General features: G+C 41.9%; 1 protein-coding gene across 1 annotated transcript in view; it reads left to right on the top strand.

The window, feature by feature from the left end:
- SPG11 (SPG11 vesicle trafficking associated, spatacsin) overlaps positions 1-19,853 on the top strand; it is a 79,611-nt gene that overhangs the window by 5,661 nt on the left and 54,097 nt on the right. The window contains exons 4-14 of the mRNA XM_052647091.1: positions 48-249; positions 4,484-4,621; positions 4,814-5,262; positions 6,618-6,763; positions 13,234-13,366; positions 15,118-15,273; positions 15,649-15,824; positions 17,664-17,840; positions 18,705-18,776; positions 19,063-19,190; positions 19,498-19,667. Coding sequence (XP_052503051.1) covers positions 48-249; positions 4,484-4,621; positions 4,814-5,262; positions 6,618-6,763; positions 13,234-13,366; positions 15,118-15,273; positions 15,649-15,824; positions 17,664-17,840; positions 18,705-18,776; positions 19,063-19,190; positions 19,498-19,667 — 1,947 coding nt within the window. The remainder of the gene's footprint in view (positions 1-47; positions 250-4,483; positions 4,622-4,813; positions 5,263-6,617; positions 6,764-13,233; positions 13,367-15,117; positions 15,274-15,648; positions 15,825-17,663; positions 17,841-18,704; positions 18,777-19,062; positions 19,191-19,497; positions 19,668-19,853) is intronic.

Raw genomic sequence — 19,853 nt, 5'->3', positions numbered from 1 at the left:
TTTGGGCATACTTAAGACTGACATTGTCTTTAACTCTTAGCTCAAAGACATTTTTGACATTGTGGGTGGCAGACAAGTAGCTCAGGTGGATTTAGCACTCTCTCAGGAAGATGTGTGTAATGAGCAGCAACAGGAGCCAGCCAAGAGCTCTTCGTTTACTTCACTGAAAGTGTCTCAGGACCTGGATGTTGTCGTGGTGGTGGGCTTCCCCAACACTGCAGTTGCTGTTAACTTGACTTTGTACTTCAGGTATGTAGATTACTTCCTTCTCTAATTTGAGGTAAATAATTAGAGCCATAAAGAGGTTAAGAAATGTACTTGTTAGCCCTTTTTTCCCTTTCTTTTAACCAGTTTTTTTTCCTCTATCTAGTTGATAACATTCTAGGTACTACATAGTGAGCTTGTTACTATATAAAAATATGTACAGATGACCACTGGCTATTTTTTACTTCTGGATGCGTATCCAAGTTTTCATTTTGATTTATATTCATATTATAGACAGCTTATGTCGTCATATGTAAAAAGTAACCAATCACAATTTTAAAAACTCTTAGCTACTGTACGTAATCTCCTCACTTCTTTCCAATGCCAGAGTAGAAGAAAAGTGGGATTGACCCTGTTAGGGCTGCATCTTACGTGGCTTGTGGTCCTGGCCGCCTGTGGGGTCCATCTTTTTCCACCTTAGGGTTTTCTAGGGTGTTCCCTGTGGAGGGCCCACACCAGCAGCTTCCTGAATATATTAGTGAAACTTGAGTACTTCTGTGTGTAGCTTTTTGATTTAGAAATTCTAGTTGCTTCTGGTCTTAGGTTGGAAAGGAACCTGTTTGTATCTGACTGTGCATACCCATGTACACAGCACCTATTTATTGCAACTTGCAAGTAGGCTAATCAGCGTTTATGACTTTCAGAATTAAGGGACATTTCAAGCCATTAGGATTTTGGGTCATAGCTTAATATGAATGAAACAAACATACCCTTGAGTCATTGGGAATGTACTTCGATGAGTTAATTTCATCCTCACATATCAGCCAGAACTTCTTACTACTGTGATTTTTTTTCACTTGTTTTTAATGGCTTTTTAACATATTTGTCAGAATTTCTAAGCCAGGACGATTATCACGTTTTCAGGCTGTATGCTTGTGTGTCAGAATTTCTAAGCCAGGACGATTATCACGTTTTCAGGCTGTATGCTTGTGTGTCAGAATTCCTAAGCCAGGACGATTATCACGTTTTCAGGCTGTATGCTTGTGTGTCAGAATTCCTAAGCCAGGACGATTATCTCGTTTTCAGGCTGTATGCTTGTGTGTCAGAATTTCTAAGCCAGGACGATTATCTCGTTTTCAGGCTGTATGCTTGTGTGTCAGAATTTCTAAGCCAGGACGATTATCACGTTTTCAGGCTGTATGCTTGTGTGTCAGAATTTCTAAGCCAGGACGATTATCGCATTTTCAGGCTGTATGCTTGTGTGTCAGAATTCCTAAGCCAGGACGATTATCTCGTTTTCAGGCTGTATGCTTGTGTGTCAGTCGGCCGTTTTCACCGACTGAGACACAGCTTGCGTATGTAGAGTTACCTCCTGATCGGTTTCTTTGGAAGACAGTTTAACAGGTGAAGAGGAAGGAAACCCACTTACCTCCCCTGGTCCTTGAGTGCAGGGTTCTGTTCCTCTGGATGTTTTGGCAGTACCCCAGGAGAACCCTGAGGGGCACCAGGCGCATTCCTTGGGGCAGATTCCTTTGAACTCAGCCACTGTAACATCAGCCGGTGAAGAACTTCTGCTCCCTTCCCTATAGCCAGTTTGGGGATCTGTCTTGTCTATCTAAATCAACAATCTATCTCTACTTGTTAATTATCTACGTGAGTGCTCTTTAATTAGTATAACTTCTCGAGGAACTTGACTCTGTATTTTGTAAGTGTACTATGGAATCTAAAAGTATTTTTTCCATTCGGGCCTCCAACTCTAGTTCTTTCCAACCAAATGGAGTATCAGCCACCCCTTTTCATTTTGTCAGGTCCTGTTCCTGCTCTGAGATCCACCTCTCTTATGAAGTCATTCCTTACTAAAATCCCTTCCACTTGTAAATTTCTGCTCATTTTATAAGTTTTTTCTCTTTGAACTTTGGCACTTTTTGCTTTGAACTACAGTTTAACACTCAGTCGTATAGTCTTTCACTACTTCTCTAATTTTTTGTGTTTCCTATAGAGTTTGTAAGCTCGTGTAAGCTCCACGTGATTTGTTTGTTCAATTTGCCGTCAGTAACTTTTTCCTCCAGCTTACTTTAGCTGTCCATTCTCACAGTCATACCCTGGGCTTTGTCAGTATGTGAAACTGTTCCTCCCCTAAATCACTTTTCCACGCATCCCGCTCTGACCACAACTTGCCGAACTACATCTTGCTTACTCAGGTACCCCCACTTCTCTCATCTGACTTCACTGGAATCTGCATACGCTGACCTCACGAGTGACAGCTGCATCTCCTCTGTCTTCACGTCCGCCTTTTTATAGTGTAGAGTCTGTGACCTGGCATTGGAGTCACTGTTTTGAATGCGCCCTAAACTCTTGATGCTGCTGTGTGATAGCACTTGGTCTAACATGTTCTTTAATCCTGTCTTATTCCCTGCATCCACACAGCTGAGCACTTGTGAGGACACCACAGATAAAATCGATGCCACTGAAGCTCGCGACTCGGGCCTTACGTGGTCTCTCATGTTGCCTGGCAACTTTACGGTGACTTCCTCCATGAGCCCGGTTTTTTTTTTGCAGCAGTGTCTTAAACGTCCGTTTTTCTCAAACCTTTATTCATCTCTTTACCCCCAACTGTTCTTGGATGACTTTGCCTCCTACTTCGTAAAGGAAGTAGACCCCATCTCACGGGGTCTCCTTCAGTTTCTCACGTGAAATGTCTCACTTTCTTGCACTTGTCTTCTCCATGTTCTGTCCTGTTACAGGGAAGGGGTTTCCTGCTCCCATGCAGGCCCATCTCTCTTGAGTGTGCTCTGAATCCCATTCCTTCCCTCCTCCTCAGGGACCATTTTCTGTTTCCTGTCTTTTCTAGATCTCCAGCCTCTTAAGTATTAGATCCATGTCCATCTAATCACCAGGTCCTAGTCATTCTAGCTCTTCAGGGCTTCTTGAATCTTTTCCACTTTTCTTAACTTCTTTGTCCTCACTTACCTGAACTAGCTTACCAGCCTTGTAATTGGTCTCACTGTATCTGTTCTTCCCCCCTCAAACTCACCCTCTATGGAGTAGCCAGAATGATGCTGTTCAAATGCGTATCTTTTCAGAGTGCAGGCAGGTATGAACATGTGGGGACAGAGTATATATATATCTTTTGTTGCGGGGGAACTGCTTTCTCCACAGATCATATTTCTTCACTGTCAGCCTGCCTTCTCTAACATCATCTCCTTGGCAAATGCAAGTCACGCTGTTACCTTCAACTTGTTGGAATGGTCAGTAATCTAACTGAGTGCTCAGGGGGTTGTGCACACCCCAGTCTCCCAGAGCCACTCCTCTGAGTCTGCTCATGTGGCTTCTCCGCTTAAAGCCCTTGTCCAGCTTCTTTCCTCCTTCCCCAAGATGAAAGCTAACAGTCCTTCAGTTCAGTTCGGTTCAGTTCCTCAGTCGTGTCCTACTCTTTGTGACCCCATGAATCGCAGCACACCAGGCCTCCCTGTCCATCACCAGCTCCCGGAGTTCACTCAGACTCACGTCCATCCGTGATGCCATCCAGCCATCTCATCCTCGGTCGTCCCCTTCTCCTGCCCCCAATCCCTCCCAGCATCAGAGTCTTTCCCAGTGAGTCAACTCTTTGCATGAGGTGGCCAAAGTACTAAGTTTCAGCTTTAGCATCGTTCCTTCCAAAGAATCCTTAGTAGCCCATAAAGCCTGACCTCATTTGTCTCTTGCAAAGCTCTTCAGCCTCATCTTACATACATTCTGCATCTACACCTGCATTCACTTTGCTTTCCTAGCTTTTATGTATTTCCCTGGTCTCAGCCCATATCTCACTTTGTGGTGGTGGGTGATTAAACACCTGTAGTTACGTCATCTTTACCTGGTTCAAACCCAGCTGCACTGTTTCTCTGAGCCTTAGTTTCTATAGCTACAGAACTGGCATATATTTACCTCATAGGGTTGTTGAAAAATTCAAATACATTAGTTCAGGTAAAAGTTACTAGCTTCACATCTACAGTGTAGTAGATAATACATGCTCTTGTCTCTTCATAAAACTTCCCTTAAGGGTAAATTTTTGAATTCCTGTAATTGACATATAATGTTACATTGTCAGCTCCGTATGCATGGCCTGGCTCCCTCAGTGTACCCCCAGCACTGGGGTGAGGCGCCCAGGCCAGGGGAGCTGTCTGTACTGCCTCTGCTCTGCGACGCCTCCACCCTCTTTTCATGTTTAACAGGAGAGGCAATAACATGGATCTGGGTTTGACCATCATTTTTTACCATGATTATTGTTTTCGAAACATAGGCAATACCCAGGACATCTGTTATGTGAAAAAACTCTACAGGACATCCCTATTGAAGGTCCCGAGGGGATAGATGAAGATGATCCTGTTAATTCTGACTACAACATGAAACTGACCAAGTTTTCCTTCCGAATTGATAGGTACAGAAACCTCCTTTTTAGATTTACTTTATTATTCTCATTTGTGTGTGTGTGTGAGGCTGACACCGTACCTTCTCACTTCAGTCTTCACAGAGCAGACACTCGTGTTTCCCTAAGTGCGTCTTTGCTTGCTTCAGTGCCTCACTCACTGCCTTTCACTGTCACAGATGTGAGTTCTGTCCTATCTCCCAGGTCTTGGAAAGCCCAGCTGTCGTCATTGAATGAAACAATACAGAGTTCCAAGCTGGGAGGGTCCTGCTGTGCTCCGTGGTTCCAGGATATTTCGCATCTGGAGTCCCCTGAATCTGGTGACCGCAGTACCAGTGTGTCAGACTGGGCCTTTGCTCCACAGGATGTGACGTGTAGCCCGTGTAATTCTCCACAGAAAGGCCCTGCGAGGACCATTGACGCAGGACGAGTGTGGAAAAGGATGCGCCTCAGGGAACGGGAGGAGCCCCTCGAGCTCACCTGCGTGTCTGTGACAGGCTTCACTGCACTGTTCACTTGGGCAGGGGAAGGCTCAGGCTGGACCATTGTCCTGTGGGACTTGGAGACCCAGAGCACGCAGTGTTTTTTGCTGGGCAAAAAGTGTATTCCTGTAGACAGTGGTGGAGCCCAGCAGCTGTGCCTCGTCTTGACAGGTGAGGACGTCTTACCCCAGGTTGGAGCCCATGCTGAGGGCTGCCCCAATGCCAGTTTCACTTCTTCCTGAGTGGTGGTGGTGCCTGCTCGCACCTCTTAAGCCTAGGCTTTGATGGAGAAAATTCGGTGTTACTCTTAGTCCTGTTGTCCCTGTGTTTGATTTTTAGTTAAGATTAATTCTGCTCAGCTAAATGCTTAGCATACTAAGTCAGAGAGTCTAAGAAAGGTTGGTTTTTAACCTAGCAAGTCTTTCACAGGACTTCAGTCTGTGTAGGCAGAGGTTGCAAGCTGGGTGCTCATGGACCATGTTTGAACTCAGATTTATTTTGTTTGGCCTGTACTACCTAAAATTTAATTGAAACTTCAGTTGTGCAGTTGTGTCCGACTCTTTGTGACCCCATGGACTGTAGCCTACCAGGCTCCTCTGTCCACGTGATTTTCCAAGCAAGAGTACTGGAGTGGGTTGCCATTTCCTTTTCCAGAGGATCTTCCCAACCCAAGAATCGAACATGAATATTCCACAGTGTAGGCAGACGTTTTACCATCTGAGCCACCAGGAAAGTCCAGACTTTAAAAAAAGATTTTATTTATAAGCATGTAAAATTAGAGGATTTCACACAATCTGGCATTTTAGTTGTTACTGAAAAAAGATTTGGCCCACTGGCCTTCATCCCTCCTCCAGTTTATGGATGGAAGCCAAATTTCAGTGGCCTTAGATGGGCCAGTTCCTTTCAGGTTGTTTATTTTGCTTTGTTTTTGTTTTTTAATTGTTTTTTTAGGTTACGTTTTCTTGTACTTCTCTCCCTACCTGCTTGGCTTCCATAGGTATTTGGGTATGGCGTGTCAGATATACGTTGATTCAGCATTTATCCCATAATTTCCTGTAAAGCTACTGAGTGTTCTGATTGAACTGTGTGTTTCTTCTTTAGTATCTCAATTTTGGTAATCATGTATTTCTGTGTATCAGAGCATGCTATTAATTGCTTTATTTTGGTAAAGGTTCCAGGTATTGATCGTGCAAGATACAATTTTTTACATTATACAAAATACAGTTATACAGGATACAATTAAGACAGTATTGATTGTGCAAGATTGTACAAAGTAGAGCGGTTTAGTGCTGTTTCGTAGGATGCATTGTTCTTACGAGAATTTGTCTCGTGTTTACTGTTTTGAAAGTTGAAATTATTCTTTGAAAAATTATGATGAATTTATTAATTGAGGTCATTAGTTGCCAGTACCCAGTAAACATTAGTAATTACAGTGCTGAAGTATTGAGTAGTTAGAAATTAATTCCTGTCATAACACGGAAACCTGAGTCCTAACAATTTATTAAAGCTGACTTTTTGTCTTGTAGAAAATGGACTCTCTCTGATTTTGTTTGGTTTGACTCAAGAGGAATTTTTAAATAGGCTGATGATCCACGGAAGTGCCAGCACTGTGGACTCTCTTTGCCATCTCAATGGTTGGGGGCGGTGTTCCATCCCCATACACGCGCTCGAGGTAACAGAATTGAGTGTCTGTAGTATGATGGTGTTCGATTATTTTCTGTTGTTTACTCTTATGTGGCCAAAGAGTTGGGAGATACATGCAACCTAGCAACAAAAGATATGTAGCCTTTACCCATCCATTTGCTCAGTTTTGGCTGTTTCATTACCCTAATTCTGCTTAGCAATTTACTCTTTTTGGCTTTGAAGATAACATAATGAACACTATTTAAGAAATAAATCTGACTGTGTCTCAGATCATGAATGCCTTATTGCCAAATTCAGACTTAAATAGAAGAAAGTAGGGAAAACCATTAGACCATTCAGGTAAGACCTAAATCAAACCCCTTACAATTATATAGTGGAAGTGACAAATAGATTCAGGGGAATAGATTTGAAGACGGAGTGCCTGATGAACTGTGGACAGAGGTTCATGATGTTGTATAGGAGTCAGGGATCAAGACCATCCTCAAAAAAAAGAAATGCAAAAAAGCAAAATGGCTGTCTGGGGAGGCCTTACAAATAGCTGTGAAAAGAAGAGAAGTGAAAAGCAAAGGAGAAAAGGAAAGATATACCCATCTGAATGCAGAGTTCCAAAGAAGAGCAAGAAGAGATAAGAAAGCCTTCCTTAGTGGTCAGTGCAAAGAAAAAGAGGAAAACAACAGAATGGGAAAGACTAGAGATCTCTTCAAGAAAATTAGAAATACCAAAGGAACATTTCATGCAAAGATGGGCTCGAAAAAGGAAAGAAATGGTATGGACCTAACAGAAGCAGAAGATATTAAGAAGAGGTGGCAAGAATACACAGAAGAACTGTACAAAAAAATCTTCACTACCTAGATAATCAAGATGGTGTGATCACTCACCTAGAGCCAGACATCCTGGAATGTGAAGTCAAGTGGGCCTTAGTAAGCATCTCCACAAACAAAGCTAGTGGAGGTAATGGAATTTCAGTTGAGCGGTTTCAAATTCTGAATGATGATGCTGTGAAAGTGCTTCAGTCAATATGCCAGCAAATTTGGAAAACTCAGTAATGGCCACAGGACTGGAAAAGGTCAGTTTTCATTCCAGTCCCAAAGAAAGGCAGTGCCAAAGAATGCTCAAACTACTGCACAACTGCACTCATCTCACATGCTAGTAAAGTAATGCTCAAAATTTTCCAAGCCAGGCTTCAGCAATATGTGAACTGTCAACTTTGAGGTGTTCAAGCTAGTTTTAGAAAAGGCAGGGGAACCAGAGATCAAATTGCCAACATCCACTGGATCATCGAAAAAGCAAGAGAGTTCCAGAAAAACATCCGTTTCTGCTTTATTGACTATGCCAAAGCCTTTGACTGTGTGGATCACAATAAACTATGGAAAATTCTGAAAGAGATGGGAATACCAGACCACCTGCCTCCTGAGAAACCTGTATGCAGGTCAGGAAGCAACAGTTAGAATTGGACATGGAACAATAGACTGGTTCCAGATAGAGAATGGAGTATGTCAAGGCTGTATATTGTCATCCTGCTTATTTAATTTATATGCAGAGTACATCATGAGAAACGCTGGGCTGGAAGAAGCACAAGCTGGAATCAAGATTGCTGGGAGAAATATCAATAACCTCAGATATGCGGATGACACCACCCTTACGGCAGAAAGTGAAGAAGAACTAAAGAGCCTCTTGATGAAAGTGAAAGAGAGTGAAAATGTTGGCTTAAAACTCAACATTAAGAAAACAAAGATCATGGCATCTGGTCCCATCACTTCATGGGAAACAGCGTCAGACTTTATTTTGGGGGGCTCCAAAATCACTGCAGACAGTGACTGCAACCATGAAATTAAAAGACGCTTGCTCCTTGGAGGGAAAGGTATGACCAACCTAGATAGCATATTTAAAAGCAGAGACATTACTTTGCCAACAAAGGTCCGTCTAGTCAAGGCTGTGGTTTTTCCAGTAGTTATGTATGGATGTGAGAGTTGGACTGTGAGGAAAGCTGGGAGCCAAAGAATTGATGCTTTTGAACTGTGGTGTTGGAGAAGACTCTTGAGAGTCCCTTGGACTGCAAGAATATCCAACCAGTCCATCCTAAAGGAGATCAGTCCTGAATATTCATTGGAAGGACTGAAGCTGAAGCGGAAACTCCAATACTTTGGCCACCTGATGCGAAGAACTGACTCATTTGAAAAGACTCTGATGCTGGGAAAAATTGAAGGCGGGAGGAGAAGGGGACGACTGAGGATGAGATGGCTGGATGGCATCACCGACTCAATGGACATGAGTTTGAGTGAACTCTGGGAGTTGGTGATGGACAGGAAGGCCTGGTGTGCTACAGTCCATGGGGTCGCCAAGAGTGGGACATGACTGATCAACTGAATTGAACTGAACTAAAGAAAGAAAAAGTTTCAAAAGGTGGAGGCCGCAATAAGCTAATGAGGGTGAATGAAGTGGAAACAAGCCATGGGAGCTCGAGCAGGGGTGAGCACTCACCCTGCTCTGCCTTCCCCTCCGCTCTTACCGTGCCGCCGCAGTGACAGCCCTGAACTTACGCGGCAGTCTTTAGTCCCCCACTCCAGTATTCTTGTCTGAGAAAGCCTATGGACAGAGGAGCCTGGTGGGCTACAGTCCATGAAGTTGCAAGGGTCCGACACGACTTTAGGGAGTAAGCAGCAACAATGTAGTTCACAAACACTCTTTCTGTGCATCCTCTGGGTTGTGCTAAAATAACCACAGGTGACCAGTTGGGTAGTTTGTATTCATTTCATTTTACAGATGAAAAACTCAATACGATTGAGTGGTCCATAGCGGCACTAATAAGGCAGGAGCCAGAATCAAACTCGGGGCACTTTCTACTATACCACATGGCAAGGTTGAAAACTAGAACTTAATAAAGTCGCATACCAGACTCGTCTTTTAGTGGCAGCTTTATTGAGATAGAATTCACATACCGTAACACTCACCCATCTGTGGGTGGGAGTGTCATTCACTTACGAGTGGTTTCTAGTGTGTTCAGACTTACACAACATCCTCTCTGCTAGTGTTTTCACTGTCTCAATTTTTTCACCCCAGTAGCAGTCACTCCCGACTCTTCACGCACCCTTGTATCCACACGCTGATCTGCTCTGTCTGTGGCCTTCTGTGGCAGCTTCTCTCACTTGGCGTGTGTGCAGAGTCCGTCCACGTGGCATGTGTCGGGACTTCACTCTCTGAGCAGCTTTGCGCTCTGTGGGTTTAGCGCCTATTTTCAGTCCATCAGCAGCAGTGGACACTCCGCTGGCTCTCCCTTGCTTGCTGTGAAGAATTCTCCTGTGGACGCGGTGTACCAGGGTTTGTTATCACCGTAGTTTTTCGTGTCTCCTGGGTATACACCTGGCAGTAGAGTTAGCAAGCTATTTAACTTTTTGAAGAACCACCAAGCTGGTTTCCACAGTGGCTGCACAGAGCGAGATAAAGGAGCTCCAGGAGCTCCCAGTGCACGTGCTCTGTCCAGTTTTGCTGTATCAAAACCATCCTAGTGACTGTGAAGTCAGCATGAAGCGGTGTCTCACTGTGGTTTACACTTGCATCTCCCTGACGACTAATGTGTTGAACATGTTTTCATGTGCTACTTGGCCGATTGTACTATATATCTCTTTGGAGAAATGTCTACTTCAATCCTTTGTTCATTCTGTAATTGAGTGATTTGTCTTTATTGTTTTTTCTAAGGGTTCTTTACATAGTCTAGATACTAGACCCTTATGAGATGTATGATCTACAGATATTTTATCCTATTCTGTGGGTTTTACTTCCAGCGTTTTTGATGGTGTCCTTTGAAACACGAGTTTTTAATTTTGATGACGTCAGTTTACCTGTTTTAGGGAGTTTTGCTTTTCAGTTACTTGAGCTTTCGGTGTCATACCTTAAGTAACCAGTGCCTGTTCTGTGAGGTCATGGAAATTTACTCTTATAAAGTTATGAGTTTTATTGTGTTAGTTTTTGCATCTGATTCTTCGATGCATTTTGATTAATTTTTATATGTGGTAAGTGGAAAGGACCCAACCTCATTATTTTGCATATAGATTTTCAGTTACCAGTACCATTTATTGAAAGACTTACCTTTTATGTACTACAAAATAATTATTATAGAGAATTTAAGAATGGGAAAAAAAGAAAATTAGTCTCTTATGAATCTGTTATCCCAAAGTAGTCATGTTTACTGTTGGGATATTTCCTGTCGTTATTTTTTCTAAATGTTAATGTTAATAATCAGGTGCTAGCTCATTTTCTTACCTATAGATAAAAACTATTATTTTTTCCATTTTACAGTTGAGGGAACATAGAGGTTAGGAATCCTAATTCAGACGTACTTGGACAGTAACTGGTAGTGGCAGGGTTTGGACCCAAGCAGTGTGACTGCAGAGCGTCTCCCCTCACACACTGTGTCCATGTGGTCAGTTTGATTAGGTGGTGCTACAGCACTGTTTTGGCCTTAGTCTCCCACAGCACACAAATGAGTGAGTTTGCTGAGACTCAGGTATAGCCTAGTGAACACGCAGTTTTCATAACTGTTCCTGTGAAAGCTGGAGGCGCATTTTCCACTTGTCACAGGGTTCTTCACTTTGATCAGAAGTAGTTAGAATTTTCATACTTTGCTCAGTTCGTCTTAATCTCTTTTGAGTCTTTGGGTAATTCAGCTCACTATTTCTCTTCTCAGGTAGGTCTAATCTGGTATTCAGTATGTCCGCTGAGTATCTAGTTTCAATTTTTATTTATTATTTCTAGAATTACTATTTGGTCATTATTTTTAAATGTGTTATTTTGAGACTTCAAATTTATAGAAAAATTGCAAAAGTTACAAAATGAAAATCCATTTACCTCTTTTCCATGGGCAGTCCACTCTAGTATCCTTGCCTGGAGAATCCTGTGGCCGAGGGGCCTGCCAGGCTATGCAGTCCATGGGGTCACCCAGAGTCGGGACAGTGAGCGACTGGCACAAAAGTTTGCTGCGGTTGTTCTGACTATATGTTACTTACTGTTGCTGAGCTATTTGAAAGTTGCAAGCTTCATAACTGTTTGCAGCCGTATTCTCACTTAAGCGTACACAGTCTTAGTTTTTCCTTTCACTGTGTAGTGCGAAGTCAGGGGCTGTTTCCTGTCTCCCTCAGGGAAGTCCCTTTCTTCTTTTCTCTTCCTCTACACATAACTTTCCCCAGTACTTGCCACCCAGCCTGCCTGGCCTCGCACCCAGACCTCAGCGCTTGGACTCTCAGTGTGGTCCCCAGAGCAGCAGCATCGCACCTTCTGGAGATGTATTAGAGACGCAGGTCTTCCGACTCCGCCCCAGACTTAGGGAGTCAGAATCTCTGGGGACTGCACTCGGCGGCCCGCGTTTGGACAGGCTCTCCGGGTGCTGCTTCGGTGAGGTGCTTTAGCCTTGGCGTGGCAAGCTTCTCTCCAGGCCCAGAGACCCCCCAGGCAGGTTTCTGTTATAACTACGCGGATGTGCCATTGTCGCCATTGACGCTATGTAAGTGGATGGATGTGGCTGTGTTCCTATAAAACGAAGACAGGCAGGAATTGAATTTGGTTGGTTTGTCCTGTTTTTCAACCCCTTCTTCAGGCCATCAGAAATTTGTTTTTACTTCTGAGGATTTTTCTCACTCTATTTTCAGTTCAGCTGAGCATTTAAAGCTACAAACACACACACGCATGCGCACACACCGTCATTGGCCCCTAAGCAGCATGGATTTGAGCTGCACAGGCCCACCTGTACCAGAACTTTTTCAGGAGTGAGCACTACAGCACTGCGCGGTCCAAGGCAGGTTGGATGCATGGGCGTGAGGGAGATGGCTGTAGGCTTAGACGTGGGTTTTCCACTGTGTAGGAGGGTCAGCATCCCTAACCCCTGAGTTGTTCAAGGGTCAACTGTATATATAATTTTAAATCTATGATTTTTAAGTGTTCTTTATAGAACAGTTTCCTCCTATTCCTAGTTAGAAACAGAAGTCTGCTTTTTCAGTTTAACTTTGTATTAATCTGCTATAATATTTTAATTCAGATAGATTGTAACTTAACTGTGAGGGTGATCCCCAGGTACCTAGCTTTGAATGGTTTTAGAATTACAAAATGGTTGGGAAGATACCCTGGAGGCGGGGCGGGCGATTTACTCCAGTATTCTTTTCTGGAGAATCCCATGGGTTCTTCTGGTAGGCTATAGCCCATTGGGTTGCCAAGAGTTGGACACAACTGAAGCGGCTTAGCATTCAGCATGCACAGAGCTAGAAGTGCTTTCTTTCCTAACCTCCTGTTTCTGCTGAAGCAGAGACTGTTGCTTCAAAAAGTTGAAGAGACTTGCCCTAGATTACACAGTCGTTCTCAGAATCTGCACTAGAACTCAGGTACTCCTGCAAGATAAAGATAGCCTGGCATCTCTGTGTTAGCATATTAAATTACAAAGTTTTAAAAAACAATTTGTTTCCCAATTTTTTTTTCCTATTGTAATTTTTTCCTGATCTCCTCCCATTTCAGGCAGGTATAGAAAATCGTCAGCTGGACACAGTAGATTTCTTTTTAAAGAGCAAGGAAAATCTTTTGACTCCATCCTCAAAATCTTCTGTACCTGATCAGTTTGATCACTTTGCATCCCATTTATATTTAAAACGTAAGTGGAATGAAGGCTTCTACATTTGTATTTATCATTTTTCCTTTTTAATCACTTTCAAATTATTTTATGTTTTCTGATGACTTCTTTACTAGCCAAGACTCAGTCATAATGTTTTGTCTACTTTCTGGACCCTTGAGAGAATTGTAAGAATCTGTAAATGCTCTCATTGTACTTTGAATATTAATTATTCATATGCTGTACTGTGCTTTGTATTTTTAGTATGCAAGGAAGAGATGATCCTTGAAACTTCCTTGAAATTTAAGAGCATTTTATTCAAGAGAAAATAAAATTCATCTGTGAAATTCCCCACTCTTGCAGCTGTCTGAGGTATACAGTGACAGTGCAGCTGGCTTAGTTTTCATCCTGACTTTCCTTTTTGCTGCATCACCAATCCTTCTTTTTAAGACTTGGGCTTTCATTTTTAATAAACAGGAGCTCTGCTTTTATTGTTCAGCCAGATAGTCATCGCAAATCCTCTCTTTGGAGGGATAGGGTAAAAAAATGTGTTTTCCCATGTACATAAAGTTTTATAATTTGCTTTTTGTTTTTTCACTTGATAATGTATTACAGACATCTTTCTTAATAACAATAGGTATACCTATTTATGGTGGCACAGAATTTCATTATTTGGGCTGTGCCATAGTTTCCCCAACCAAACTGTTACACATTTAGGTTGATTCTAATTTTTGCTGTTGTTGGCAATGTGCTATAAATGCTGTGTTTGTATAATTTCACATATGTACAATTACTGGGATTGATTGCTACCAGTTTATACTCTTCTTAGTGGAGAAAAGAGCAGCCTGCCCTTTCAGTCAGTGTAATGTTGGTTCTCACTTGCAGTGTGAACTGACATTCTCTTGTTTTGAGTGCAGAGCTTGCCCTCCTCCCTCTTGAACTGCTAACTTTTTTATGCGCCACTTTTTTTTTTTTAAGTCTGCTTAAATTTACGGAGAAAAGCCTGGTTTGTGGTGTTGAGGGAACTGCAGGAGCAGCTGTGTGGCCATTACTCCCTTCTGCTGCTCGGTGGTCAGTGATTACTCCTCCCTCCACTCACGCCTGCACTGCTCTGCCCTAAAAGGTGGGGATGAATCTGGAAATAAGAAGCATAGGGTTAGCTTTGCCTGCTCTTTTGGTATAAGCCATGTTTCCCATCATTCTCACACAGACGCAGTTCTAGAGGTGGGGCCGATGCTGGAATGAGCAGGCAGCATTTTATTTCCAGCTGGCAAACAGAAGATTCAGGGGCCTCCATCCTTGCCTTCAGCTGTATGTTTAAGAGAATGGTTTTGGAATCAGCAGATTTACATTCAAATTTGTTCTGTGCCACTCATGCTCAGATTAGCTTGGACAAGTTCCTTATCCTCTTGAAACCTCAGTTTCAAAAAAAAAAAAAAGAAACCTCAGTTTCTTCATCTGTGGAAAGAGGGATATAACACCTACCTCTCTGATCATTAAATGGAATAAGTGAGATAGCATTTATAAAACACCAAGTACAGTATTTAAAATAGAGTAGGTAGTCAGCAAAATCCAAGTTACTAGTAATACCAGTAAATAACGACTAGTGATAAGTAGAGTCCCTGAAGTTTGCAGGTAATAAGACTTCATGAAAGTTTTGTGAGCTTTTTGAGAGTAAGACATTGGTCTTTGTCTTATGCTTTAAGGTATTGGAGCATAGAATTGTTGGATAGGTTACTTTTATTGGGAGTGTCCTGATGGTCTTCATAGTACTTTCTTTGGTTTTTCCTCAGATGTGGAAGAGCTGACACCAGCATTGGATTTACTTTGCTCAGCAATTAGAGAAAATGATTCTGAAACCCAAAGCAAACACTTTTCAGAACAGTTACTTAACCTTACACTGTCTTTTCTTAACAAACAAATAAAGGAGCTTTTTATTCACATTGAAGGTAAGAAAAGCAGGAAATAAAGGGACAATTACCCTGCCCTCATGTCAGGACAGATACATAAGTGATCCTGTTGCACGAGCGGGCGTAAGCCAGCGGAGTGCTGTTTGCTAAGTTCAGTGTGTGATTGAGTGAGTGAGCTGGGTTCTAATCCTGGAAATTTGGGCAGGAAGAACTAATCATTGTGAAAACGGTGAAGGGGGTTATATTAAAACATGGGGATACTTGTAAATAGGAAAAAAGATCAGATTTTTTTGTTTGATCTGAGAGCACTGAGTTTGAATTTTGCCATTGTGTAAACTTCATTATGGTTATATAGCTCATGGTGAATTATTTCTCTCTTTATGTTTGAAATTGGTACATTGGTGTTTTCCATAGAGCTAGATGAACATCTACAGAAAGGAGTGGACATTTTGACCAGCTACATTGATGAACTTCGAACCTTCATGATAAAGTTTCCCTGGAAGCTAACAGATGCTATAGATGAGCATGACGTAGATGAAAACGTCCCCAAAGTAAAGGAGAGCAGCATATGGGAGAGACTCAGCGTTGAGGTAAATATGAGTAACGATCACTTCTTTTATTTTTCAGATTCAGAGAATCTGAGAAAACGATAGAAATAGAATTTAAAGTCTGTATACTTGTGGTTTGTCCATATTGTAACATGTGATAGTATTGATTTTCCTTTTTTTTTTTTTTGGCCACACTTGTAGCATGCAGGATCTTAGTTCCCCAGCCCAGGATCAGTCCCGCCCCCTCACCACTCCCCACAGTAAAAGCTCAGAGTCTTCACCTCTGAACCGCCAGGGAAATCCCTAGAATCTGTACATTTGCAATTCAGAGTCTTTGGAAAGGCTTTTACCTTTTATAGATTTGGGGATCTCTGAGTACAACTTCAAATATATGTCTACAAGTTTCATTCATTCAGTTCAGAATACAGATAGGCAGCTTCTCCATGTCAGATCTGCCCATTTGGATCCAGTGAGAAACACCCAACCCCAAACCCACCGTGAACTGGCGCTCCTCCAGTGTCGGGACACGGTGCTTCGGACTCGTCCATTCTGCCTGACTTTGGAGTGAATCACATTGCTGCTGGTGATTCGATCTTAAGAAAGCTATGACATTATATAGTTGGAAGTATATTCAGTTCAATTCCTATCTCAGATTCTAGTTAAGATATTTTGCCAGTTAGGTTTTCTATACTCATCAACTTGGCTTTCTTTTTATAGTAGAAGTTTAGACAACCAACTGTGATGCCCTCTTTTTGACTAGGGACTGGAAGGATTCTTCTAATCTCTTGGAGGATGTTGGCATTGAAAAGACCAAGGCCAGAGTAGCCTAACCCCGATGTCCTCACTGATGGGGCTTGAAAGCGCTGCGGTTGAGATGCTGCCAGGCTCGCAGGGCTGCCCCTCTCAGGGAAGAAGGGCGGGGAGGCGCCTGGTGTGACTGCGCTTGCTGTCTCTCAGTCATTCTCTAACCAAAGATTACTTGATTTTCCTTCCACTCTCTTAGGGTTCTCTCTTCCAGTCTCCTTCACTGGTTTCATTTCCTGTTTTTCCCATTTTTAATGTGTTCCAAGGTTTCGTCTATGGCCCTCTGCTCTTTTTACTCACTGATTTTTAACTTGGGGGGAGGTTACAGTCCACTTCGATGAAAGTTGTGGAATCTGTCTGCAGAAACATGCATGCCAATATGTGCGTGTCCTTTCTAAAATATGTGTATCTTCCAAATATATCTGTATGATTTTATCATCCTAGCTTTTAAGACCCTTCAGTGGCTCTGCATAACTTCCAGGATAAAACCTGTGTCACACACACCATGCCGTTGTGATGGAGATTCTGCTTTTCTTTCAGGTCGCTTTTGCTACTCTCATCAGCTTTTTCTCTAGTTACATTAAGTGCTTTGGAGTTCTCTGAAGGCTTGATACTGTTCCTGGCCCTTATGCCTCTGCATATTAAATATTCTCTGTTTTCGGAAGTTATGTTCTTTTCTCATTAAACATACGTCACACTTACCTGTCTTTAAAACTTTTACTTCATCGGTCAGCTCTACTAGGAACCCTTTTCTTTTTCACTCATTTCTCTTATTTAGATGCTCCTCTTCTGAACCCTCCTCTCTGGACCCTGGGAGCACCTGTATCATCGCCCTAACCGTGCAGCGCTGTAGTCGGTGCTCTATTTGCATTTCTTCCAGGAGTCTGAAAGTTCCTGGAGGGCAGAGTCTGTATTTTGGTCAATTCATATCCCCTTCCAAGCCCCAAATCTAGTAGTAGATTTTCAGCAAAAGTCTCTTATTGAGGTACTCAGAAAATATATAAGTCCCTTGTTGATAAACATATTAAGGTAAGGAAAAGGAACTCAAAAGGCAGATGTTTTTCTTCCTTTTCCTAGGAAGTTATTGCCAATGCCATTTTAAGCAACAAAATACCAGAGGCACAAACTTTCTTCAGGATTAACAGTCATTCTGCTCAAAGACTTGAGGAGTTGATTAGAATAGGCCTCGATTTGGTCTTTGACAATTTGAAAAAGAACAACATAGAGGAAGCCTCTGAGCTTTTGAAGAATATGGTAAGTGGCACAATTTGTTTGTCTGATCATAAAGTTGCTAATGAAAGAAGTTCTCTTATGTGTTTAATACAGTTTCTGGCTGTTAGGAAAACTGGTTTGTATTTGCAGTCATGTCACAAAACTAAGAAGTGTGTGTAGCTTTTACTGGGAAATCATGACAGTGGTACTGGGAAACCTTCTTTAGTGCTAAGAACTGTCTTGAAGAGATTCTCGGTTAGAATTTCCATCATTTGTTCTCTATTAGATTTGGTACTTTGGTGAGAAGGGGAAACAGTGTTTCTCATAAAAGGTTTCACACGTTTCGGAGCGTGCAGAGGACCTCGCTATTTGCTGGGGGACACTCTTCATGTTCTCTCTTACGTCGCCATCGGAGCTTTCAGGCAGTGTACACCTCTGCTTTGTGCTCCGTGGTTTTACTTCATTTGAGAAAGGGATGTCCTGGAGATGGGGCTCCTGGACTGCGATGTGGTCCTCATCTGCGTGACCGAGGTCTTGCCCGTGGTAATTTTCTGGACGTTCAGAGGGTGAGGCTGTCAGATTTGCTGTGCGCATTGACGGCTGTCTTCAACTGAACCATAGTAGCAGAGACCTGCAGTTTGGGTCCTGTGGTAGCCTGGCCTTGCCTTAAATTGTTCTGTGTGCTGCCTTTGCCATTCTGGCAAATCAAATCACCTTAAGGATTTGGAGGTGGTCTGTAAATATTATGATAAATGTAGAAAATGCACGTTTACAAGAGCAGGAGAGCTGTGGAATTCTAACAAGGCACATTTCTGCAGTAGAGTACCTCTGTATTGACCGTATGTTTAGGTTCAGATAGCTCCGTTACAAAATGTAAGTTTTCTTGATTTTCTGTGTTTACTTCAGGGCTTTAATGTAAAAGACCAGTTGCTCAAGATATGCTTCCATACAACTGATAAAAGTATACGGGACTTTCTGGTAGGTAAAGGTGAGACTAAGTAGTTTACGTTTTCTAGTAAATGTTGGTGAAACTTCAAATTATTTTAACATTCAGCTAATACCTAGTAAAATAAAAGTATGACAACTCCTTGTCTTTATTTAAATGAACATTTTGCCTTTATGTTAAAGGAAGATTTGTGTGAATACATACATTGCCTCAGAAATTCAAAATATAATTCTTAAGCGGCATTTAATCTCATGGAATTAGTTTTGCAAATGTTCTGGATTCTTTGTGATTTTTTTCTTCAATTGCTTTTTGTTCAAGGTTGAAATTTTTAAAGAAAAAAATTATTTTTCTGAAAAAGAGAAAAGGACTGTAGAGTTTGTGCTTCAAGTTGAGAAGTTTTATTCAGGACATTTACAAGAAGATATACAGATCCGGTCTTTACCCAGGTAGCCTCATTAGCCCCGTTTTTATAACATAGGAAGAATACTATAGATGAGGCTTAGTTTTTAATTGTTATCTTAGACTTCTTATGTGGAATTGACCTCATATGAAAATTAAACTTGTATCATCCAGAAGGGCCTGAGGAATCCCCTGTCATATCAGTGTGTACATATCAGATATATTTTAAGATAATAAATACAAAATTAAGAGTATTGAATTATGTGTTCCCCGAAAGAGTAGAACTTCTTGAGCAGAGAGAAAGGAATGATGCCTTTCCCTCCAAAATTTAAAAATTTCCTATCACGCTTTTAGGTATTGGATAAAGGAACAAGATTTTTCCAAGCACAAGTCTGTTTTGGACTCGTTCCTGAAATATGATCATAAAGATAACAAGCAGGATCATAGAATTGTGTTAAATTGGGCTCAGTGGTGGAATCAGCCAACACAAGAATCCATCCTTCTCCCCCGGATAAATCCAGAAGGCAAGTATGAAAGAGCCTAAAAGAAGGAATGAAGATTAAGTTAGGCATTGGTATTTGAATATTTTGGTGTGTCTTCATTTTCGAATTCGTTTTGGGGAAAAATACTCAGTTGCTTTAAAATGCAAGTCTTTATATGGAGAGCTTTTTCTTGTCTTGAGGTTTCTGTAAGGGATTTATAATGTGATT

The sequence above is a fragment of the Budorcas taxicolor genome, chromosome 10 (assembly GCF_023091745.1).
Source record: "Budorcas taxicolor isolate Tak-1 chromosome 10, Takin1.1, whole genome shotgun sequence".
NCBI lineage: Eukaryota > Metazoa > Chordata > Mammalia > Artiodactyla > Bovidae > Budorcas > Budorcas taxicolor.
This window is presented reverse-complemented; position numbering and strand designations above follow the sequence as displayed.